Source organism: Hermetia illucens, chromosome 1 (assembly GCF_905115235.1).
Source record: "Hermetia illucens chromosome 1, iHerIll2.2.curated.20191125, whole genome shotgun sequence".
Lineage (NCBI taxonomy): Eukaryota > Metazoa > Arthropoda > Insecta > Diptera > Stratiomyidae > Hermetia > Hermetia illucens.
Window position 1 is genome coordinate 86,739,387 of NC_051849.1, and position 26,106 is coordinate 86,765,492.

The 26,106-nt window shown below is 41.2% G+C and overlaps 1 protein-coding gene across 3 annotated transcripts; it reads left to right on the forward strand.

Annotated features, from left to right (window-relative positions):
* The first annotated feature begins 192 nt into the window (after positions 1–192).
* LOC119653067 (AT-rich interactive domain-containing protein 2) lies at positions 193–21,534 on the forward strand. 3 transcript variants are annotated; one of them, XM_038057558.1, is made up of 12 exons: positions 193–568; positions 637–1,199; positions 5,438–6,252; positions 6,307–6,499; positions 6,552–6,664; positions 6,723–7,391; positions 7,747–8,232; positions 18,174–20,560; positions 20,615–20,798; positions 20,866–21,096; positions 21,161–21,252; positions 21,311–21,534. In XM_038057558.1, the coding sequence occupies exons 1-12, from the start codon at positions 384–386 to the stop codon at positions 21,408–21,410; spliced, it is 6,018 nt and encodes a 2,005-aa protein (XP_037913486.1). In that variant the 5' UTR covers positions 193–383; the 3' UTR covers positions 21,411–21,534. The 3 variants fall into 3 exon arrangements, with proteins under 3 accessions (XP_037913486.1, XP_037913477.1, XP_037913494.1); XM_038057549.1 differs by having other exon boundaries at positions 194–568; positions 6,549–6,664; XM_038057566.1 differs by having other exon boundaries at positions 194–568; positions 6,549–6,664; positions 6,723–7,166.
* The last annotated feature ends 4,572 nt before the right edge of the window (positions 21,535–26,106 follow it).

Below are 26,106 nucleotides of genomic sequence, written 5' to 3' on the forward strand. Positions count from 1 at the left end.
TCTGCTGGTAATGCTTACAATTTACAGGAACACATTCAAATTTGATTTTTATAAAATAAATTTAAAAACAAAATAGTGGCAGTAGTGGTGTCTGAAATCGACAAAAAACCTGGCATTCACAGTCCGCCTTGGCGGCACCAAACAACGTTTTAAGCGTATAGAAATCAATTACATTCAGCTTGGAAAAATGTTGGTCCTTTACGAAATATTATAAAAATGCGGTTATGGCAACACAGCTGAATTCGCCGCAGCGAATTTTTTCTCCGCTTGCTATCTTGACAGCAAAACCGAAGCCGATTGTCAAAACAGAACGCCGCGGGGTTTTTGTAATAAATGTGAATTTTGAGTGAATTCCTCAGTGAAATATAGGACTAAATGTGAAAATGACGACTTCAGACCTCAAGGATGCCAATAACAAAGAAAATGCACAGGCGGACGATTCCGTGAGCAGTACAACGAAAGGGAGTGCGAGTGCAAAGAAATCAAGCAACCGGACGGACTTCATTTATGATGTCCGCGATCGGGAGTCGTTTTACAAAGACCTTCAAGGGTTTCACGAGAGTCGAAAGTAAGACCCCTTGGATTGCAGTATGAAACCTGATGACGGGAATATTAATCCAAAATAACTATTTTCAGCACACCGATCGTGAGATTCCCGAAAATTAATGGGAAGGAAGTTGACTTACACAAACTTTACGCTGAGGTGGTGAAGCGTGGCGGATGGCTAAAAGTTAACATTCGCAATGAATGGGATGAACTGCTTCATATACTGGGCATCAACCAGAAATGTGTGAATGCACCGGTTGCGATTAAGCATATCTACACGAGGTACTTGGACAAGTATGAGCGACTCCACTTTTTGGGCGAAGATCCAGACCGCGCGGATGAACCGGACGACGAGGGACGCCACAAGAAGTGGTCTGCCAAGAACTTCACTTCTGTCCCTATGACCTACAACTACAGCCAGCATCAGGTGTCAGAGCCGCTACGAGTGCTACACCGCCTGTCCACGGATATGTTTAAGCCGTCGGAGTACGATAAACTGATGTTATCGCTCCTATCGCCTTTGCCAAATGAACAGGATTTTGCGATAAATGTGTGCACCTTGATGGCGAATGAAAGCCAGCACACACTAAAGTTGGATCATTGTCCGAAGTTGGTGGATGTCTTGATAGCACACGCCGGGGTATTCTCTCACTGTAAGTATTGCATTTGCCCAAGTTATTCTATCATAGATTATCCTCACAGCCTCATAACAGCCGCTTTTCATTCACCTGCGGGTTAACGTTGTTCTTTTGTTTTCTTTCGGGGACTCATGCCTCGACACTCATTTTCCAAATTCTTGCGTCGCATCCAAAACTGAAATACTTTCAGTTTGCTTGTCAGTACTCATCTCAAGTAAAATCAACTGCACTGCGCCTGTAGATATTTGAAACAACACCAACTTGCCTCTCATTACACAGAGTTGTCATCCAAATTGACGCTGATAGCTCCCCCCATCACTAAAAAATGAAACCGGAAAACGTAATCTTTCTTTTCTACAGAACAAAACACGCACTTCGTGTTCATCGAAGATGATTTCACAAAACTTGAATAAAATCTGATTTCGGCGCTAACTACCAACATCTTCATGACTTCATCACTTACGATTTCTTTACCAAATTAGCAATTTGTATATAAACACATTTTTATTGGGATAGGTAACAGGAAATAGGTTTTAAGGATATATCAAATGAAATGAGTATTTTTTTTAAATTTTAAATGAATGATATAAATGAATGTCGAGGATGGGGGAAAGAAATTGTGAGAAGTATATTCTTTTTCTTCAGCCTTTGTCCCGTTCGCAAGCGGGGTCAGCTCGTCGTGATCGGTTTCGCTATTTAGTAATATCGAATGCCTGATCTGTGTATAATCTCGAGGTTTTAAATCCCCATTCAGCGTATCAAGCAACCGTTGTTTCGGCATCCTTTTTGGTCGTTTACCATCGACTCCGATGTTCAGTTCAATCTTGGCTAGTGAATTCTCGTTAGCGCGAATTACGTGACTATACCATCGAAGACGCTTCTCGCAATTTCTCCACGATCGGTGTAACCCCATATCGATCGCGGATATCCTCACTTCGGATGTGATCAAAACGTGTCACACCACTAGACCAACGCAACATCTTCGTCTCCATTACCGCAAAACGCCGTTCATTATATTTTGTAGTCAGCCAACACTCAAAACCGTAGAGAGCGACAGGGCGAATGACATTAGGGTCGATTTTAGATTTGAGACGTTCGTTGATACATCGATCACAAAGAACACCAGTTGTGGATCGCCACTTCATCCAGGTTGCGACAATGCGTGAAGCAATTTCATAACGCAGTTCTAAATTGGCTGATAGCATTGATCCGAGGTATTTAAATCGCTCAGTTCTGGGCAGATCACTGCCGCTGATAGTGATTGTGCCTGTTTCATGGGGATCGGTCATCAAAAATTCAGTGTTGTTTGGATTCAATCTGAGACCGTGTTGCACGAGGCGATCATGCCATTTTTGGGCAAGTTTAATACATGAATAAAATGGAGAAACGGTTTTTTTTACATACTTATATTACATAATTTACTTTATCCTACGACGAATTCTCTCCTCTTCAGTAGAAGTCTGTGTTTTGCTTTTCATATGCGATTCTTGTCATCATAATGACGGTCAAGGGGACCGGTTGGCTAGAGATTCAATTGTCTATAACTTGAGAATAACGTATATATTTCTTATAAGTTTCAGCGTTCAAGAAAAATATTTCAATTTAGACCAGAAATATGGTATCATCCCAAATGTTAGTTCATATTTTTCATAATTTTATAAAAATCATGCTTCCAAATTGCATTATGTTTGGTTCATTACTAGAAGGGACCGCCGCCAAGTATTTATAAATACGCTATTTACATAGCGCTACAAAATTACGTAAGGACACAAAGCGACTAACTTCCAGGCACTCGAACTTGAGCCTGTACGCGATAATCGCTTGGTTCTACCCTCATAAGTTACCGATCTATCGGATAAAAAAAGTCGATTTTTAAACTTCTTAATGTTTCCCCCCTTAATAGAGTCGTCGAAACGGATAACAACGGTGAGCGCGGCAACTCGTTGACTCGCCAAATTGGTTCCCATTTTGTTGATGTACACTTCTCGCTGCACTGAATATCGGCGGTGACCTGAACGAAATCGTCAATGATGATAACGGTTGTATTGCACTTTCATGATGACTTTGCTCCTTCAAGTTATTCGGCAATACTGCCGGTGGTGTCCCCTTCCTTCGACATTGGCGTCTTGTAGTAACACAAAAATGATGATCAAACTAATTGCTAGTAGCTACAGAAATTGGAAAAGTTACATTAAGAAAATCACCATAAAATAGTTTCACGTTTGCCTTAGTGTCAGATTATGCTGAAACGAGGAAACTTTCCCTCCGCATTGCACAACTGTCACCGATTTCCAGCAATAGGCCATTGATGTCCTTTCCCTCTCGATAATAAACTGCAACCTTTAGACTTTCTCAGAACATATATATCCAGTAGTTTTGTGCTTGCATTTGTACTAGAGCGTCCCAATATCCGGCCTATCTACCACTACACACAACGTTCCCATTTCTTGCGAAGAGGTTCGTCGTGCAAGCCTGTTTGGGGAGGAGCTGAGCTATTCCAAAGAAGAAACACGTAAGAAGAAAGTTCCATTCACTGTTGGCATCAGAGAAACGCCCCTCTGGTGAGGACAACAAATCGGTAGTTTCCTCGATTAAAAGCTAAGTACTCCCCTTCGCGAGTGTAAAAATAATAGCTTCCTTTTACACGCGCTGGAATTGTGTAGGCTTGGAAAATCTTGTAGGATTGCTTCTCTACTCGAGGTTTTATTCGAAATAACAACAGCTCACCTTTCTGCACCATTTTCATCACTGTTAATTGTCCGATAGCTTACAGCTGCATCTCCAGGAGGTGCTTGCCCAGACGGTACTTGTTTCGAAGTTAGCGAAGAACTTGAAGCAAATTCTTGCTGTGAAGTAATGTTTGATGCAATCAACCAAAACTAGCGCTTTTCACAATCTTCATTTTTGGCACAATTTTGTGACTTTTTTTACGACACAGTTAAAATCTATTTACTAAAACCAACAGTACATTTCAGTATGATATTCGAAAAATAAGGCAATGGCAGCAATTATTCGGAAGCGTCTCCGAAAAAAGTAGAATGCGGTGCTGGATCATCTGAAATAAAAAAAATTAAATTTCTTTTATTAAATGTTCGCTTTCTCCAGGTAACGGCGGAAGGGTTTTCCGAAATTTCACTTTTTGGGAACCCTTTGAAGTAGTATTCAAAATTTCAAAAGGATCGGTGCAGTTATTTTGGACTTATGAGGGACTCCGACATTGAAAACGGGGTGAAAACGCTTTGAAGTTTTGAACACTCAAAAAATTGGAATAAAATGTTCATAAGCGAGTTTTGTCGGCCTACCCCACACTAAATCATCGATGATAGGTCCATAAAGTATGGTGCTATCATCCATAATGCTCCTGTCTGCGACAAATCCTGTCTGTTTTTCAGCTCCCGGCCCGCTCGTCTTATCATTCCTTGCATGGGGGTTAGTAAAGCAAAGAACCTTCATTGAAGACACAGGCTGCCACATAAGCAGAAATCTCAACGATGACGGAGGCTCCACTCAAGTGCTTTGCTGAGATCTTCCAAATAAATTGGTTCGAATTCTCGACACATCGCTCAGATCTTCATATAGGTTTGATGGCATCCAAAACATCAGTGGGAAGAGCGCTATACGTTTCCTTTCCTTCCTTTTGAACTGATTCATCTCAAATTTTCACACAATATTCTTGAAAGATTTTCCATTTAGAAAATTAAATATAAAACATACAAAAAAGGTAACAATTTTACCAACCCCCCTTAAGGAAAATGTGAGAGTAGCCGCTTTTTGTCTTATAACAAACAGAAAGACGGGACCGAAAATATTAAAACCAAAATTACTGAATTTAAACCTAACACCTAATTTCATCTAACGCAACGCTCATGCAAGTCGTTCGTATCATATTATGTTCTAAAAAATTTCACTTTCGCGTGGACTCTTACGGAGTTTCCAACTTAGACCCCATTGTCCGTTAAGCATTCCTACACCAACCTCACAAGGTTCAATGACCTGACATGTTTCCTTTTAGAAACTCCTTTGGTTCCTACCAGATTCTCCCTCGCTATCTTAAACGACATCTGAAACTTCCTGCGCAATCATTGGTAGGAGTTTTCATTTGTACGGTTCTAAACTGTATATTATGGGGGCCAACCGTCTTCTAATCGATAAATTTGTGTAGCGTTTTATGTCTGAAATTTTGTGGTTGAAATCCTTTTTTCTTTAAGAAAGTTATTTTAAAAATGATTTTAAACAAAAAAAAATCTTTCTAGTTTCAATGCGCGACATATTCGTTGAAATGTACACGAAAGTCCGTCGACATTCTCTCCAGACCTTTTGGACCGATTGCCTCTACGACAAACCGCCGATTCTCGAACTATCGTATGATGATTATTTCCAAGCTCCTGATGAAAAATTCGAAGATATGGCAGCATATCGAACTTGTGAACGGTTACCGTTTCGGGGAAATGGAGAAAATGTAAATGCGGTTGATCCCGAAGAATACAAAAACGACGTTGGAAGATATGATTTTCTCTGTTTGGGTCGAGGACTGGGAACGCACGATTATGTTGGACAACGTGTTCTGCAAGTGACGTCAATAATGCGCAATTTAAGTTTCTTCGAAGAAAATTTATCCATTTTCGCCACCAATAGAACTTTCCTACGGTTTCTTGTAATGTGCGCAAATGTACGTTGGGGCAATTTACACCACATGGCATTCGATATTTTTGGAAATATAGCAACGCAAGTAAGTCTGCGCGATCCAACATCAGATGAGTTAACGCGCTGTATTCTAACAACGATTTGCGAAGGTTTGGAGGGACAAGATCGGGGAGTCATAATAAGCTGCTTGGAGATTTTGAATAAGTTGTCGCAGAAAGATACAAATGCAAACGACTTGAATAAATGTTTAGATTTTAAGACATATAATCAAATTTGTCTGTTCTTGGCCTTGAATGATATAATGTTATTGCTATACACACTTGAATGTCTTTATGGATTGAGCTCACTTGGCCCGAGACCTTGCAACTCAATCATCCAAGTTAAAGGCATTGTCGACACATTGGTTTCTTTAATCACTGTTGAGGTAATTTTTCCTCTATCATAAATATTTCTTGACTTTAGTATATTTGTAATCTAGGCACAAAGTTACGGCCCAGATGGTTGCATTTTGATGCGAGTTGTAGAAACGGTTCCTGGCAATATGCTTCCAATGGTTGCCCAAAATATTGCGAACTTACAAAATGTCGCTATGCAAGGACATGTTTTGGCAGCTAAGAAGGAGAGTCATCCGGAAGCGGCGCATGCCACAGCAACAAATCCCGAGCCGCAAAGTAAGTTCAATAAACTTGAAATCCATCAGCTTATATATTTATGTTCCAGAAGCAATCGTAGTACCGCCTTCGCCATCAGCACGTCCAAATTTGCCAGCGGGGTCAAAAGATAACATAACTACCCCTGCAACACCTACTACTAATAAAACTGCACCTACTGTACAGGTAAGGTTTACTGATTTTCATTTATGCATAATTTATTGAGACCGAAATTTTTTCGCAGGAAAGTGATCCATTCGCTTTGGCCTGGGTTACAGCGACCTTTGAATCAATTGTATCACCCACGAGTCGTGTGGAGCAGCAAGAATTGTACAAGATGTATTTAGCTGCTTGTCAGAAAGCCGGGCGTCGTGGTATTGTTTCACCCATTCACTTCCCTCAGATCGTCCGGACAGTACTAGGTTCAAATGTGGGACCCAACCTAATAAAAACCACCGAAGCTAACGGAATTGAATTAAACGCATTTTACTATATTAATATCCGCATGAGAGCGAATCCTATGCCCGTTCAGTATAAAGTATCACCAATGCAAGCACCACAAGCCAATCAGTCACCAACCATACAGAAAGTTATAACGAAGACTCCAACTCAATCGCCGGCAACCCAACATCAAGTGAAAGTATCGCAGCAGGCGTTAACTGAAGCACAGGCGATTAAAAAACCGGAGGTAGGTCAAAAGGGGAAAACAATCAAGAAAGCCCAAGGGCAACCACCAATGCAAATGCAAGCACAGCAGGCTCAAACACCACAAGCCCAAGTACAGCAAACAACCCCAGCCCAGCAAGCTAGTCAACAGCAAATCCAACAGCCACCGCAACCACAAATTGTAACCCAGTTGCAAGAAAATCAGCTAGTAGCAGGCAAACATGTCATTATTAGTCACAGCGTTACTGTACGTACTCTAGTTGTTTATTCATTAAGCCTATTGCCTATCTACCACCAGCTTTTCTTTTCGCTGTTATTTTTGAAAAGGAATTGTAGGAACCTTGGTTGAATCTAACCTGATGCTTTTGTTCAAACGTATTTTTTCGCCTTTTGCATTGAAGTAGGTAGTAGTTCAAGGTGTAACCATCGGACAATTTGTGAGATCTATTTAAAATTCTTACTTTGTGGCCCCTCTGTTCTTAAAAGCAAAATTATTTGGTTGGAATTTAGCAGCAAATTGTTGTTGGATTATTTCAAACTAACGCTCACAATTAATTTTTGATGTCTATGGAATTAAAATCAACATATTTCCTCTCCCATAGCCACAATCGATTGCACAGAAAGGTGTTCCACAAACTGGCGCTACAGAATCAAACCAATTAAGCGTGATTCAACACCCTCAACAGCACCAACAACCACAAATGCAGATACAGCAGCAACCGCAACAAGTTCAAGTGTCGCAGCAAATTCAGGTACAACAGCAACAAATTCAGCTGCAACAACATGTTCAAATGCAACAGCAGCAGCAGGTGCAGATTCAACAACAACCGCAGCCAATGCAAATCACACCGCAAACACCACAACAAATTTCAATGCAATCGCCACAAATTGTAGTGAATCCAAATAATTCTGCTATTGTACAAGGCAATGGAAATGTGCCGCAAACATCTTCGTCTTTAATTAAAAGTCTTCTGGCTAACAAGGTAACAACATCTCCTACTTCCACTTCAGATGTAAGCGAAGCGAATGCGAGTGCAGCTCCAAATAATCCAAGTTGTTTGATTACCCAAAATGTTAATTTGCATCAGGTAACAAGTTGTTTTACTAACTTATTAATTCTTGTTGTTTTTTAAACATCTAGTTTAAGTATTTTTTTCGAAACGAAACTTGATCTTGTATCTTAAAAAATTGATTTGCCAAAGGATCAATTGATTACAGCTTAGTATACACAATCCTAATTTGTTCAAAAGAAGTCAATTTTCGTTACTCCTACACGTCTATAAACCAGTTATTAGCTAGCTTCTAGGTTTCAACAAATGCATGTCTATTCCCCCAAAGAAAAGATGTGTGGCAAGCGCATGTGAGCCACTGATTCGTTCAGTGCAGCGCTCCTTGAAGCATGTGTATGTTTAGAAACACTGACGCTGTGGACGTGTTGGATTTTAGTAAATTAAAAAGTTGAGATGAAAATGTTGAGTATGAGGAAAGCAGCTGCTTTCAAGTGTGTTAAGTAAAAGTCATGCATGAGAGACGATTATCTTTATAGCCGCATTGATAAAATTTTAATTTAGTTGCATTGCTTCCAATATCTACGTAATAGCTTGGCACTATTTCAGTAGCCTTTTGTTCGGTAAACAGGTGAAATTTGAAAGTTTTTGAAATTTTGAGCTGAGATTCCTGATCAATTCAACGTAACACTTATGATCTACTCAGTTTCGTAAAAAGACATTTGCTGCAGCAACTAACATATTTACCATGGCTCGTTGTTTTGACATTCGTATATGCACCGCTCTTGGAGTTTGCTTCATAAAAATTAGATTCTGTTTGTTCATCGTGATCTAATGAATGGTAGTGAATAGTGTAGACATTGATCACTAAAAAGCATAATAAAACTGAAATCTAAATATGCACTAAGAAATTTGACACAAAAAAGAATTATAGAAATTTGCAGGCCAACAACGTGAAATTTTTTTTCTCTCGCCGTTGATCATTGAAATATACGCACTTTCCGCTTTTAGGCTGGCCAAGATGCTACGCATTTCTAGTGGTACCGGGAACATGCGTTCTTGTAACCTGAGAGCTGATCTCAGGCATTCTGATTGAAAGAGTATAAAGTACAAAGTGAGCCAAGACGAATTCCCTCTTTTCAAGCGTTTCATATTCAAAGATTAATTGAAAGACAGCAATGAATCTAAAATGAGAAACGGAATATGATGCCTTTTTATGAAAAATTTATTTTTTGAATATAATGATAATTGCCACCTCAGGTACATGTCGTTTCGACATCTCGGAAATGTTCTGTGTGGAAGCTATAACGGTTACTCTGCCACCTGGGTCAGCTTTTGGGTTATATTTTTAATTATAATATGGTTGCCATTCACACCTTGGTGGAGTATAGCGCATCTATTACACCTACGCACTATCGTTCCCGGTTACATAAAATGTCCTTCGGCTCCTCCCACGACTACCCGAGGCGCTCGCACTCCTCTACTGTTCTTCGCCCTTGGGGTGACCCACTCGTCAGCCATCGTGGAAGAGTGGATTCCACTGCATGGCGTAGCTAGCAATGCAAGTGTCACCCCTCTTTAATGTGTGACCTATCCGCCTTCCGATCACAGTGCGTATGAGTGAAGCCCGTTTTGAAATAGTGTCAGGCTAGCATTCTGCAATGATACGACGCAGACAAGTGTTAATGGAGTCTTGGAGCTTTGAGTAAAAGTGTAGTTCACTTTCCATGTGCTACTCCCATATAGCAACACAGAACAATTTCAACTTGAATCTTGGTGTTGAGATAACTGCATTTCCAGATTTTAGATGGGGCAGCGAAATCGAAATGCATCATGCAACATCCAGTTTGGTGCCACCATCGGCAGAAACCACGCTTCCTAGATATACAAATTAATCGACGCCTCCGATGCTCTGCCCATTACTGCGGATAGGGAGAGTGCGATGACCCGCCAAACTGAAAATCTTGGTTTTGTTAGTGGTTATCTTCAGTTCAACTCTACTTGCCTCCCTTTCCAAATCCAGGTTAATTTGGCCATGGTCCATGTCCCTGTGAGAGCAAACAGATGTCATCAGAGGGAAGATGTTATAGTTCATTGAATTCCCCCACGCCCTCCAACAAGGTGAGCAAGCATGGTGAACGTCAACGATAACAAGAAGAAATAATATCGGTGCAGTACGTGATATTTTGCGCTATCAAGGCAAAATATCAAGGCTGTTAGTTTCTTCGGAATGCCCCTCCTGTGTAAAGCACTCCAAATACACTCCATGTTCACGCTATCGAAAACTTTCTCGAAATCGATGAAGAGCAGGTGCAGCGAAGATTTAAACTCTGCACGCTGTTCCCTGGTCAATGCAGGAAAATCCGGAGCGCAAACCAGTCTGCTCTCTGTCAATCAAATTTTCGAGATGTTCTTTGATGCACTCCAGAATTATTTTAGCTATTATCTTTGCGACGGTAGCGATCACACACATACTCCACCAATTGTCACAAGTCAGAACGAAATTTGGAATTTTAACCATCATCCCCTACCATTCTCTAGAAAAGGTCTCGGTTTCTCAAAATTTTCGTACGAGTGGAAGCATCAGCTCTTCAGTAACTGCAGGTGCAGCGATAAATAACTCTGCAGAGAGACCGTCAAGCCCAGCGGCTTTGCTCCGTATGAGTGCATTGATGGCCGAAATGATTTCTCTTCTGCTTAGAGAAACAGTTCGTATCCGCATGCTACGGTGACTAGCTATTTCATCTACAAGCAGAGCAAACTCATCGGATGTGATACTGTTAAGCACCGTGGTAAAGTGTTCTTTTCACCTCTTCAGTTGTAGACCGTTGACGCCCTTCAGCTCATCGATATTCTCAGGCGGGTTATTCGGTATATCTGCCGTCCGATCAACAAGATAGCTCTTACATCATACAAGCGGACGATGTTGAACTTAGGGGGTCGCAGCTTCCCAACCGTGGAAGAAGTCGTAACACCTAAGCGAACGTCAGCGACCATCAGATGGTTATCCCTTTCGAGGCTGATGTCAGTGCCTCTCATGTAACGCATACCCAGAATACAATTCCCAAATATAACTGCTGATCGCGAATTGTCAATCTGATTGCTTGTAAGGCGCCGGCCAGTTGAAACCGAACTGACCTTATGGCAGGCTCTGTGATCGACCAATGCGACCAAGGCGCTGGAAATGCACAAACCTCCCATCATTATGGTTACGGTCACCAAGACAGTGTTTCTTTATCACATGTTCGAGCAAGGTGTTGTCAGAGCCCGCCTTGACATTCAGATCATCTATCACGACCACAATGTCATCTCTAGAAGGACTCCCCTGAACTACGTAATTGCTCGTAAAAAGCATACTTCTCCACTACATGGGAAGTCTCCGTTGGTGCGTAAGATTGTACATCCTTAATCTGGACCGGAATCTTGAAGTTAGAAGTCTGTTAGATTCCGGCTCCCAGGTGAAGAGATCGTTCTTTGTGGGAGCCATCAGATGCAACCTCCTCCGAAGAATTTTTGGCCCCCTACATGAGGATGGACGATTCCGTAGCCTACACAATGACGAAATCTATGAGCGATACCATGACCGTCCGGTTGTGGATAAAATCCGGCTAAATAGGTTACGGTGGGCGGGTCACTTAATCCGTATGGATGAAGATGATCCCACCCGGAAAGTCTATAAGGGCAATATCTATGGTAGAAAAAGAAGACGAGGCAGACCCTGCCTAAGATGGAGCGATGGCGTGGGTCAGGACGCCAGACAGCTTTTAGGGATATCGAATTGGTGGACCTCGGCGCAAAACCGGGATGTCTGGAGTTCCTTATTAAGGCAGGCCTAGACCGGATACCGGTTGTTGCGCCGTTGATGATGATGATGATGATCAGAAGCAACCCGACAACGGATTCGCGTCTGCTACCACCGTAAGAGGGAGATGAGTACTGTCCAGAGTCCCACCATCTTACTTCGTTTAGGACCAGAATATTCAACATTTGTAAAACAAAACCTTATTAAATTTCAATAACTTCGATTGAATGAGTTTACTTCCCCGCACTCATATATTATAAATGTATGAATGTTTGTCTCTCTCTTGCAACGTTAGAATACATTGAAGAGAAACTTATAAATAACTGATCTTTTCAAACGTAACAATGTTTGTAACAAAGTTTCCTTGTTTCAATTTTTGTGACAATTGCTACACATGTCCACATCCATATATATCACCTACATATATGCTATGTATGTATGAACATTTACATTAACTTAAAATACGGTCCCAACAATTTACTAGTGAAAAATTGATTGAAAAATGACAGTAACAACATTCTTTGGTTTGTTGTGTGTCATCTTAAACGATATACACTCAGATAACAGACACAATTTGAAAAAAAAATGTTAGCGAAAATTATTATCTAGCGTCGAAACGACTTGCTTCGACCATGCCGTATCTTGCATTTGAGTGACCCTTTCTTGAATCTCGAAATTTCACTTCCAATGGTAGATTTCATGGCCTCAATATATTGGCTTGTTTAAATATAGTCTGCTTTTCAGATGGCCCCCCAAAAAAATCCATCGACATAAGACCTGGACGCGCGGCGGCCAAAGAAACTCCGTGCCCTTTTAAATTAACCATTTCGGAAACTTTTCTTTCAGCAGGTAGTAATACGCGAAGTCGGTCCGTCTTGCTGGAACCATATCTTCGATAGAGATATTCGCCTAGGTCGTAGAGAAGGGATAAAAAAAACTCGTTTAACCTCTCTGGGTAACGACTATCGTTCGCATCACCGCCAAACCCCTTTCTTCGAAAAAGAAAGGTACGATGATGATCTGGCTGAGATTGCACACCACACAGCGATGAGAAGAAATGTTGCGTGCGTGATTATCTTCTACTTAGTACCGCATGTTTTGCTTATTTGCATTCACTCCTTCAAATTGATCAAATTTTCGTCAATCATGTCACAAAATTCCAGTCTTTTTGACTGGTCAGCCAGCTTCAAAGCTTTGATCAACACAATTTTATATTGGCGCATGCTCATATCATCTTTAATGATTCATCTCAGCGAGCTCTGTGTAATTTTCATGGTTGAAGAGTGTTGACGTACTGACCTATGGGGGCTTGATGTCAATGCTGGGCGCACGTCTTCGATAATGTTCCCGGTCCTCTTTCTCACGAAATCGTCAACATTTAATGCGTTGAAGGCCAATGCGTTTCTGTTTTATCGGTGACTTGGTTCACAAAACAGTAATCAACGGGTCATGCTGAGGTGCGATGGTCTCATAAGGAACGATCGACTTCTTTAATGGCATACGGAAACCCTCTAAGTTGGCAATACCAACACAATATTGATTGTGTGGGCTGCCAAAATAGAGAAGTTTATAGTCATTTTTACCGCGTTCGCGTTCTATGTCGGAGCTGTTGGCGCCAGACCATCGGGATTCCCGAAGGGCTCAAATATCAATGCGCTTTTTCCGAAGGGCTCTTGCAAGTTCTTCCTCCTTAACATGATTGTTTTGTTTTTAATGACATTGGATGTATTTTCTAGACCTGCCGTCGCATGGCCTGACACCAAGGGAGATCAGGTAGAATTTAACATAGTGGAATAACACCAACTATACTTTATTTATCTCTTTCTCTAATCTCAGCATTTTATTTTTGTTTTACTGAGGATGGTACAAATTACGTTGCGTCAAACCCTCCTCCTTTATCTGGGGTTGGGACCAGCATGCTATGTAAATAACATGGTGGAGTTATGCAACCGTCAGGCATAGTGGCGGACTAGATCGTTGTCTTACAGCTGTGATTGCATACATAACATTAAAATTGAAATGAAAGTTCAAATTTGATTTTCATTAGAATCTGTCAATTTGATTTGCTGTACCAATACTTTCGTTGCCCCCGCTTATGTCCATTTTCTTTACTTTCCTTCTGGGACCTAAACTCGGCAGCTGTTTTCGCAGATTTTTCGGTGCCTTGGGAGTTCCGGTTCATCAAATTTTAATTTCTTTTTCGCCAAATTGTCTGAAATATCGAATTGGGACTGATTGTGATCAATACGGCGTCGAATTGCATGAATGAATTTTTTCAAGTATCTGTTTTGTTTGTCAAGAAAAAAGAAACTCAACTGATTGCTTAGATCCCAAAATAAGTCTAAGTGAAAAGAGAGTATTTATCATAGATTCATCTAGCTTTTATCTTATTAGGATCTGTTGAAAATGTGAAAGAAAGGGGAACTTACATGAAGTAAATCATATTCGTATTGTTTTGAATGAATATTCTTGCTCCAAATATCTTAAATATCGCATCTTGAACCGCAATATCTATATTATGGGCATTCCAGTGAACCAAAACAGCTCGTAGTTCTATAATACGTTTCATAGTTGAATCTATAGCATTTGCCGAAAACGTATGCTGCTCCATTGTAACATTGATTTCGCATTTTTTTCGGTGACAAATCGAAGCTAAAAGACATTTCCAACAAGAATCCCGTCAATAACAAGCTTGGAAAAATGGATGGATGGATAGATTAAAGCCTTCTCGACATCGATGAAGACCAAGTAAATCTAAGAATTTTTGTAGGGGAAACCAGAGCGGAAAACAGTTGGCTCCTCGTTCAGATCCCTGAACTGCATATCATTTCGCAAGTTTTTCCTCCCCTAAACTAGTGATGACGGATTTCGCACCTTGTTTCGAAATCCTTAGAATTAACTAATATATTCTACACTTAACCGAGCAGATCCAGCCGTAATACGCAAGTAAAAGTGAGCGACCATCAGTTGTTGACGAAGCTGATGTTAGCACCTCTCGCAATCAAGATCTTATGAGAAAGCAGCACTCAGCCAAGGAGAGCGTCTTATTGCAGCTATTGGTTTGAAACTAGATTCACGTTTACTACCGCGAGGCTTGTCACATTCCGTTAAGAAAATAGTTTTGAAATTGGCAGAGGCAAATCCAAAAATTTCCATCCCTCTTAGTTGCCTACAACAAGCAGAGAATATTTTATATTCTTGAATGCCAGCTCAATGGTCTAAGCGCATATTCAAATCTCTATTGAGATAGTTTCTCCTCAGTGAGTTAGGATGATTTGGATGCCAAGGTGAACTCTGCCTTGAGAGCTATGATTATAACGGTGAGTGGTTTGTTAATTTCTGAAACTTTCACCGCCATCGTTGATAATGGAAGATTAATTGGGTATTTTTTTTCATTTAATCTATCTCTCTCTATGGAAAAGTAATTGCCTATATGGGTTGGTAGTTATTAGTGAGCGCTCAGAAGAGCCCAAATAGCGCAGTTGTGCGCGGCTTTGATAGCACAAGCTAATAAAATGGTGATTTCCTTGGGAAGGAGAAGGGTAGCAGAATCTATCCTGATCAGATTTGCAGGGCCAGCCCGTACCGTTTGCTGACTATATCAACATTCTGCGAACCATTATGCAACAGTATGTAAAGCAATAATAACTATTATCAGCTGCATCAATCTAAAATCTCGAAGAAATTTGAAGTCCATGCTACAGTGATCGGGAGACGAGCAAGGTTTCAGTGGATTATGATATCCTTAATTTCTCCACCCTCCCGATGGCAATTGTTTCTACTCTTACCAAGTCTTGACGAAATCGCTCTGGTTTTGGACAAAGTGACACGGAAAGTTTGACTTAAAACCATCATCATCATCAACGGCGCAACAACTGGTATTCGGTCTAGGCCTGCCTTAATAAGGAACTCCAGACATCCCGGTTTTGCGCCGAGGTCCACCAATTCGATATCCCTAAAAGCTGCCTGGCTGCCATCTTCTTTTTCTACCATATATATTGCCCTGTCGGTCATCCATACAGATTGAGTGACCCGCCCACCGCAAGCTATTGGACTGGATTTTATCCACAACCTGACGGTCGTGGTATCGCTCATAGATTTCGTCGTTATGTAGGCTAGGGAACCCAAGTCTCCGAGGAATACATGAGGACTGACAAGATCATTGTCTTGTGCAGTAAGAGCTTTGACCCTCATGGTGAGACGTTTCGAGCGGAACAGGTTTTGTAAGCTGAAATAGGCTCTTTTTCGCTGCCATTAATCGTGTGCGGATCTCATCGTCGTAGTTATTATCGGTTGTGATTTTCGACCGACCCTATATTGAAGAATTATCAACAGTCTTAAAGTTGTAGTCTCTATGTTTATTCTTCCCGTTAGACCATTGCGGTTTGATGTTGTGGGTTGGTTGGTTTTCGGTGCTGACGTTGCCACCATATATGATATTTTGTCGTGCCTTCATTGATATGCAGCCCAAGATCTCGCACCGCTTGCTCGATCTGGATGAAAGCAATTTGTACGACTCGGGTCGTTCTTCCCATGTCGATATCCCCATTAGTTGGGTGGACTGAAAGAAAATCGTACTCCTCGCATTTACCTCAGCACCTCGAATGTCACTGCCACTTCCACTTTCTAATAATCTACCGCAGCTGTCTTGTGCCTCAACGAAATTCTTTACTCACTATAATCATCATAAATGGATACAAATCCAAATCCATCGCACGCTAGCAAAGTGATCGCCATCGCTTTTATTATGATACGTACTTCGTTCTTCAGTCAGATATCAATAATTGTTTCCAGATACCCCCTTTATATTCTGGGTTAGATTTTATTATATTTGCAAATGCATAAACTCGAAATGATTTGTTACGTGATAGTTGGATGAGTCACTTGTTTTCTGGAAAGTACTCAGAATTACCGTATTTACGCAATCTTCAAAATATATGATTACACAGTGTGCAGAATCTAGAAGCCTGGAAAAAGCGCTCCCGATCATAACAGTGCTCGAGTAAGTTTTGTAAATCGTTTCCAGCAAGCGAACCAAATTTGAATGATTATCTCGTGCAATATTGCTTGTTTCTCGATTTGAAAAATAGAGTTTCTGACGATCTGCTCAGGACTGAGCGGTTTAAATATTATGGATTGTTATATATATTGATAACTGAACCATGAATTTATTTTTTGCAAATTAGTCCAACTTGGTTGCAATCGATATGCCCTAAAAAGAAAATCCAAGGCAACGTCATTCGCCCGGTCGCTCTCAGGGCATCAAGATATGGGTTATGCTGCAAAACAATGTCATTCAAAGTCAATGTGACGTTGCGCGCATCGTCAAGAAGTCGCGATATTACAGTCATATCATCCCGATATGACCACTTAAAACCCATGTTCGTGACGAACATGATCTATATGAGTCAATGCAGATACTGAACGGAAAAGAAGGCTCAAGAAAGTTAAACCAAGCCTGTCACCCGGTGCTTCAGCTATAAAATATTTTCGTGCATTTCTTATGTACTGTTCCATTTGTTCATCAATTTCCAGAGAATATAATCATTTAATTGATCAATAATCAATTATTTGAATAGTCACCGATATGGAGGGTACTTTGAGGCCAAGATATTTAGGGGTACCTAAATGATTTGGGAATGAACCATTCTATATGAACACAAGTGATCCCTTTACCTCCAATTCAGTCCTTCTATAACCAATTCCAAATTTTCGACATGCGTCAACAAGCATTATTCGAGGTTTTCCATTTGATACATGATAATATTCGAATAAAAAACGAAATTGATCCCCTTTTGCATGTATGGTGATCCCCCAATTTAGTAAGTGGCGGGACCCCCACAATTTACCTAGAATTTTTGACGAACTCTCCTTTCGGTCCCCTTGAGCTCCACGCACGGCTGTATGATAAAAAAATGGTGCATTAAGGAGATCTCCTAAAGTGAAAATAGTTCATGAATGCTTAGGTTAGACCTTTAAACGCAACGAATAAACATCTTTTGTATATAAACATTCATCTAACAGAAGCGCTATTTGAAATATAAAACAATAAACCCCCGAAATATTGGCAAAGATTTTCTTGAAATAGTTTTGACGTGACAAAACGCTGCTTCATTTTGTTTTTTATAAAAACTATTTTGGTGGAATTTCTCTCTATAAAGAATCCTAAGCTGAGGCTGTTGTGCCAACATTGATTTGTTATCATAATTTGAATTCGCAGGTAGCTCAGCGTCAACAAATGAAACAGAAAGAACTAGCTCAGCAACAAGCGCAGCAACAACAACAAAGTGTACCACATGCGAGCATAAGTGCTTTGATGAATAATCCAGTTATCCCCACAAGCGCAGTGAAAGTTGGTCAAACTACAATTAAAGCAATAAGCACAAACGCAGTTATTCCTGCTGCGGTTATAGAGAAGAAAACGACTAACACTTCATCTCTTCAGCAACCTCAGTCACAAACTTCCATTGATTCGACTGATAACAGTAGCTCGAATTGGGATCCCGTGCCGCCTTTGGCACCATTAAGTGGGAACTTGCAGAATATAAAAATTCCAAGTAATGTTTTGATAACTCCCGGAAATGACGACTCTAATTCAACGGGAAATAATTCAGTCGCTTCCAGTGCCATCAGTTCCACACAGGTGATAACCACTGATGATGGAGAAGGTTCACTTATAAGTTTCGAGGGCCTTTTAGTTCCAAAATCTAAATCGGGCAGTTCTTCGGTGACCGAGGACGACATCTCCAAGGATTCATTCAATAAAACTGCGCAAGGGTTCCAAGGAAATCAGATGCTTGTGGATTTGTTGGATAAAAAGTCCCCGGATCTTCCGGTGCCGTGTGGTCCTGCGAAAAGGAAATACGAGGAGGAACCAATCAATGAAGGTAGCATTATCCAAAAGCGACTTGCAACTGATAACGATGAAATTGATGATGACGAAGAAATGCCCATAGTTCAAGCTTCTAAAAATGCTGCCAATCTTTATGCCGAAATGGCTGCTTCTATTCTCGAAGATGAAGATTTAGAAGATGAACCCGAGCTCGAAACTACCATTCCAGTGATTCAACCTCCCGTCGAGCAGAAACAAGTCATTACCATGCCTGTTCCTATCCAAAGGCAAATCATCATGGGACCAAATAACCAGGTTATTTTAACGCAGCCAGGTCAACCAGTAAACCAACCTGTTCCACCTCAAGCTACAGCAACGATAAAAACAGATTCAGGATTGCAAACGGTTCCCTTAATAATTCAAAAACAAATAGGTCCAAACGGGCAACCAATAATTCAACCTGTAATTCAACAGCAGCATCAACATCAAACGCAGTACGTATTAGCAACGAATCCGCAAGGTCAAACGTATCTTGTAGCGCAACAGCCACAGCAACAGCAGCCTCTCAACCCAGCATTACTTCTCGCTCAAACTGGACAGCAGCAAGGCTCTCAGACAAAAACCATTATCATTTTGCAACAACAAGGAGGACCACCACAAGCTGTGGCGCAACAGCAAATAATTTCAAATCCCGCTGGACAACAGAAAGTTATCATGACCACACAACAAGGGCAGCAAATGATAGTCACTCAAGTACCTCGACCTGTACAACATCATCAAATAATTGTCAGTAATCCAAACTCGAATATTATGCAAAATGGGTCTCCTCAAAACGTAATAATATCCCAAAATTCTTCAATGGTTCAACAATCTCAGATGCAGCAACAGCAACACATACAAATTCAAACAAATTCAGCTGGTCAGCAACACCTTCAAATCCAATCGGCACAAGGTACTCAACCCCAGATCCAGCTTCAAACTTCTGTACCACAGCCCCAAATTCAAATTCAGTCATCCTCTGCTTCTCAAAGTCAAATGCAAATCCAAGCACCACCGTGTTCTCAACAGCAATTCCAGATTCAAGCTGCATCTCATACAGTCATTCAAAAGCAGATGCACCTGGCTCAAGTTGGCGGCGTATCAGTTCAAGTAAACCAATCTCCAACGACTATTCAAAGTGCCACGAATCAGCCTTCAATTACTATTCAGCCCCAGTTAATGCAGCAACCGGCTTCTATCATCCAATCGCAGGGCAATCAACAACAAACATCGCTCCAAACACAGCAGCAAGCTTCCATTTTATCTCAACTGCCACATATACCTGCTACAATCAAAATTCATCCGTCAAGCACCCAAACGAGTCAGACACAAACGAAAGCATTACCTAAACCTCAAATATTGGTACAACAGCAATCAACTATTCCCCCAGTCCCTTCGCAGCAACAATCTGTAATTCAAACGACACGTGCTGAAGTAAAGCGGCAGATTATAGTGACTGGGTCGGGTACAATTGAATTGTCGGAAAACGCAAAAGTAGGAATAACAGCACCTCCACAAGTAACATCTCAGCCTATTCACCAAGGGCCGACATCAGTCCATCAGGCTACCCAACCGACGCAGCCACAAGTTAATCAAGTAATGCAGCCGCAATCGCCACAGCAACCATCATCTCAGCTTGTACCCAAGAGACCGAATAAACCCGACACACCAGCTGCAGACGAGGAAACTTTCGATCAGAATTGGTTATGGATTTGTGACTGGCGAGGGTGCCCAAGGTATGTATATGAAATTGTAAAGTTAATATGGTGGTTCACCTTCCGTATCCACAGAAAGCAGTACAAATCGCTAGCAGAAGTGTACAGGCATGCGTGCACTGTACATTGCCCGGAAAGTTTAGATCCAGCAGCTGAAATTTATTGCCAATGGGGTCCTGGAAGCGGATTATGCGATAATATACCACGAAAAAGATATTCATTAATGACCCATTTGCTAGACCGTCATTGCACCTTAGAGGTAAATATACAGTCCTCACGCCAAACCGTAACTTGATTATTTATTACTTTCTTTCCTCCTTAATCAGTCACTGAAAGCTGCCTGCCAGAGAAGGGCAACTACGGGAATTCTCCCACCAGTTCATGGGCAACCTGTAACGATTATTAAAAATGTCCCGTCGAATTCCAGCGAATCACGCGGAACCGCATCGCCAGCTTTATCTACTTCGTCTAGTAGCTCTCTTCCACCCGCTGCAAGCGCCGCAATGCATGCGATAAAACGACACTCAAATGATTTTGTCAATCCCAAGGAATTGATGGTTTGTTTTATCTGCATTCATACTAATTTGTTTTTCTTTACCGCATAGATTTGTTTTGTTTCAGGATGAAAATGAAGGTCCAGTAACAAAGAGTATTCGTTTGACTGCGGCGTTGATTCTCCGCAATTTAGTAACCCATACATCATTAGCAAAGAGGTAAATTCAAAAGTTATCTGCTGCAAAGCAAGATGTAATGTTTGTTATTTATTGCTAGGAATTTGCGGTGCTATGAGCCTCATTTGGCGGGGGTTGCTCTGAGTAATGTTGAATCGAGTAGAACAATATCACAAATACTTTACGAGTTGAATAACTAGTATTGTTAGTTTTGAATGAGAAAAGCTACACGTTGCATTGTATTGTGTAGGACTAAGTATAACGTTTCGTTGACAATGTAATCAGAAAGAATATTTTAATAATTATCATGATGAAATGATGAAATTACTTCACTTTTATTTAGATAGCGTCACGCGATAAAAAATGAGTTATGAAATTATTCGAAAACCAGACTATCAGAATTCTTCTTGCTGGGATTTGGAGAAGATCAAGTCATATAGAATATTAGGACTCCTCCACGCTATAAGCAGTATCGTGATGAATGGAGGTGTGAATGTATATCGTAAAAGATTGCCGGTGAACTCATTAGTTGGAACATTATAGCAACGTATTCCTAAATGCGTTCAGACAGTTTGTATAGCAGATGGGAAAAATTCAAGGGGAATGTAGTAGCCGACTTTTTCAGGAATTTTGGTAAACGACCAAATACCAACTGCCATTTTCATCTCTTCCAGTTTTAGCTGATTTCACGTCATATATGTGTTCTATCTGTGTCGAAGGACAATATTGAATTTTAAAACAAATATTTTGAAGATACACAAGGAATATTACTGTAATTTCAAAGGCCGGGATGCTTTTCGAAGCTTCATGCTAGTAGATTTGAACACGACATTGATTCAGTTCCCCAAGTATCTCTCCCAGTGCTCCGTTCCCCTCATGTGCGTTGTTTCTCTATAGATCAAAACGAATTAGCCTATGAACTGCTCTCATTGCAGTGCTCTGTATGAACATATCCAAAGACTACAAATTGCGTAGTCCATCTAAAGCTGATCATGGTACAGGTAGTACCCAGACATACAATTCTTCGTGTTGAGCCTAGCTTACTTGAAAACTCTTCTCATCTTAACAGGCCACACTATAGATGTATAGGCGAACAACGACCTAACGATAGCAAAATGGATTTACTGAAAGCTTCTATTCGAGATACCAACTAATAATCAAATCAATGGCGCATTGTATATTTCTACACACCGTTCGGAGGTCTCGACCAACAGCTAGCATAATCACTTCATCTGCAGATTTTGCAGTTCGCAAAGCAGTGAGTCGATCAACATACACCATAGAAGTTGCATTGGCGCACTTCCATGAGGCATCCTTTTGTTGGTTCTGCAATCAGGTAGCAATCAACACCTACTTCAGTGCCTGGCAATTTCTTAGCATTGCATATATCCACTCCACCGCAGTATCATTCACTGCTCTCTGGGGGTATCACAAATTTCTTGAAAGGGTGCACAATCTAAGGCCTTTTCAATGTCGGCGGACATCCCCATCGCGTACTCGACTTTCAGAGTTGCGTCTTCTATCGTGGAAACTAAGGACTTTCTAGGCCTGCCTTAATAAGGAACTCCAGACACCCCGGTTTTGCGCCGAGGTCCACCAATTCAATATCCCTAAAAGCTGTCTGGCGTCCTGACCTACGCCATCGCTCCATCTTAGGCAGGGTCTGCCTCGTCTTCTTTTTCTACCATAGATATTGCCCATATAGACTTTCTGGGTGGGATCATCCTCATCCATACGGATTAAGTGACCCGCCCACCGTAACCTATTGAGCCGTATTTTATCCACAACCGGACGGTCATGGTATCGCTCATAGATTTCGTCATTGTGTAGGCTACTGAATCGTCCATCCTCATGTAGCGGGCCAAAAATTCTTCGGAGGATTCTTCTCTCGAACGCGGCCAAGAGTTCGCAATTTTTCTTGTTAAGAACCCAAGTTTCCGAGGAATACATGAGGACTGGCAAGATCATAGTCTTGTACAGTAAGAGCTTTGACCCTATGGTGAGACGTTTCGAGCGGAACAGTTTTTGTAAGCTGAAATAGGCTCTGTTGGCTGACAACAATCGTGCGTACTATATACTTTTAAGAGAGTTTGCACTGAGTCGCCTTAGGCAGATTTAATGGACATCGAAGTTGCTTTCAATTACGGCTCAGACAGCATGGAATCGTTCCGCTTTTAATCAGTTTGCTCCTTCGCATGCTGGAGTACCTGCTGCCTGCCCACAGAAAGGGATTTTCTCTCCTCTGTTATGGCTCTTGGTGAAGCTGGCCACAGACGTGCAACCAAATTGGCAACCTGGATGTGGTTCGTTTGCCACACGCGAAGCAACCGATTTGGCAACTTCATCTCGTTCCAGAATCTCACACCCTCGCGTCGTGAGGTTCCTCAGTAGAAACTATGCTGCTGTAGTAATTTATTATTTCTTCAAATGAAACATTTGAAACTGTAAGACAATGCCAAAAATAATATGCAGTAATCGGTTTGGAAATCGAATAAATATTCTCACTTCAATAATTTGCAGTTCCTACATTTTGGGTTGCCACGATGTTATTATCCTCTCGCTTACCAGACATTACTTCCGGTAATATACGGACGATGGGGTTTCAATTGTTTCGGTCGGGATCAGTATTACACGTTACATAATCGTATGCCAGTCATTACTTTTGTAAGGACCCCTTGTTTTTAGTTGCATTTTGAGAGATACTCAGTAGAGCGAACGAAGCTGTGTCGTTTGAAGTTTGTAATTCAAAGGGAGTGTATGTGAAGTTATCCAGAAAAACCGAAGTGAAGGCACCCAGGAAAGAATAAAAATGAAACGGTAAGTTGTAATATTTAAGTCCTTAATGATGTTCTTATTTATATTTATAATAGTATACATATTTTGGACGATGAAAAGGGCAGGAATAAGTAGAAGGCATTAAATCGAAGTTTAAATAGTGAACAAGAAATTTTGTTACCTTTTACTGATGGAAGTGATAGAGAAAGTGAAGTTCATGTTAACCGCAATCAAACAATTAATGAAAACTGCATAAAAGAACCAAATTACCAATTTAGCAACAGATTGCGCAAATCATGAAAGGAATTTAGGTGAGAAAGACTGGTGCCGAGAATGCAGAGCAACAAGAAAATGTTGAGAAAGGCTTCATTTAGAAGCTGATGAACCATTTGGTGTAGTTGGTCGCCTCCATATTTAATCAAGTCGGCTTTAATTCCATCGGTTCCTAGCGACTTATGGTTTTTTAGCCGGTGGTTTGCACGTACTGGTTTTTCTATGCTTCGTGGTGGTAGCATTTGTCCGTCGTCTTCACTTGGCGGGAAATCCAACTTGCCGATATTTTGGTTGTTGAACAGTTCATCAAAATGCTCAACCCATTGTTCCAATATGTCCATTCTGTCGGAGATCAGATTTCCCTCTTTGTCCTCGCAGGATGAGCATCGGGGTGTATAATGCTCCATCCTGCTGACTTTTTGGTAAAACTTCCGCGCATGGTGCAGTTGCTCCCTATAATTTACGAGTTCACAGGCCTGTTGGATCTCCCAGGCTTCCTTTTTCCGTTTGGGAAGTCACTTCTCCACTTAACGGAGTTCTTGGTAGGTCTCTGGGCGTGCTCGCATTCTTTGCCCGTTTTCGTTCCGTTGCTAACTTACATTCATCTCCAGGATATCTGTTAGCTACGGATTGTTGGTAGTATTGTAATTCGAGCCTGGAGCACTATGCCAACGAGATAGTGATCCCCTATGGTGGTGGCGGCGTTCAATCAGCACGTGGTCAATTTGGTTGAAAGTGCGCCCGTCTGAAAAGGCCCACGTATGTTGGTGGACCGCATTCCGTGCAAACTAGGTACTTCCTACAAGCATTTCGTGCGATACTGCTAACTGAATAATCCGGAGTACGTTATCATTGGTATTCCTATGTAAGTTATGGGAGCCGTCATATCGCCTGAATACGGGCTCCGTCCCTACTTGACGGTTGAAATTTCCAAGTATGATTTTGATATCATACTTGGGACAGGCTTCGAGGGTTCACTCAACTGCCTCGTAGAAGGTATCCTTCTCTGACTCTGCAGTCTCGTCTGTAGGGTCGTGAAGGTTTATGAGGCTCATATTTTTTAACTTGCCCTGCAAACGCAGAGTGCATAGCCTTTCGCTTATATTTTCAAAGCTGATAATAGCAGGTTTATTTTTTGGCTGACAAAGAAATCTACTCCGAGCACATGGTTCACTGGATGGATGCTATAATATATGGTGTAGCGACTCTTCTCCAGGAAATCGGCCCCTGCCCATCGCATCTCTTGCAACGCTGTTATATCAGCCTTATATCCGGTCTGTACAGGGAGCGCACGTTCGATGAGAAAATGCGCAAATCGTTCATTCGTTGTCGTTACCGAGTTCGTCGTTGTAAAATCCATCCTGTCCGAGGCTGCTTCCGTGGCTTCATAACATCGGTTTTCCATGTAGGGTTGTCAGGCCTACCCAACCCCCAACCTGGAGGACCAGTTGGTATATTTTGTCCCGTTTTTAGGCGCGGGAGACTGGCCTTCATCCTTCTGTCTCCAGTTTTTCATGAAAAAAGAACTCACAGCGATCGCCACGTAGAGGTGACCGGCAAAAAAATATTTAATTACAAAAACGGAAACATTTTTAAAAAAAGTTAAAAAACATACGCGAAAAAATTTATATTCCAGCTCAAACTCATAATAGGTTGTCATAAACCTGAATAGGGCTCACATTGCACCCACACTGCTGCACGATGTTCTTAGCAAATGGTCTTTTGGCAATTTTCGCAAATAGTTTTTGTTTTTCTGTCCTTATTGCTCTGACAAATAAAGTATCTGACGGCCTTTTTTTAATGCTACTGTGGGGATATTTGATTATTCGACACCCAGAATATTTTGTG

What these genes read in the sequence shown, in the direction of transcription:
- LOC119653067 (XM_038057549.1), top strand. Translation starts at nt 384, where the DNA reads ATGACGACTTCAGACCTCAAGGATGCCAATAACAAAGAAAATGCACAG. An exon ending in TTTCTTTAATCACTGTTGAG is followed by an intron (nt 6,253 to 6,306) that starts GTAATTTTTCCT and finishes TTTGTAATCTAG; the next exon opens with GCACAAAGTTACGGCCCAGA. An exon ending in ACCGTCATTGCACCTTAGAG is followed by an intron (nt 20,799 to 20,865) that starts GTAAATATACAG and finishes CTCCTTAATCAG; the next exon opens with TCACTGAAAGCTGCCTGCCA.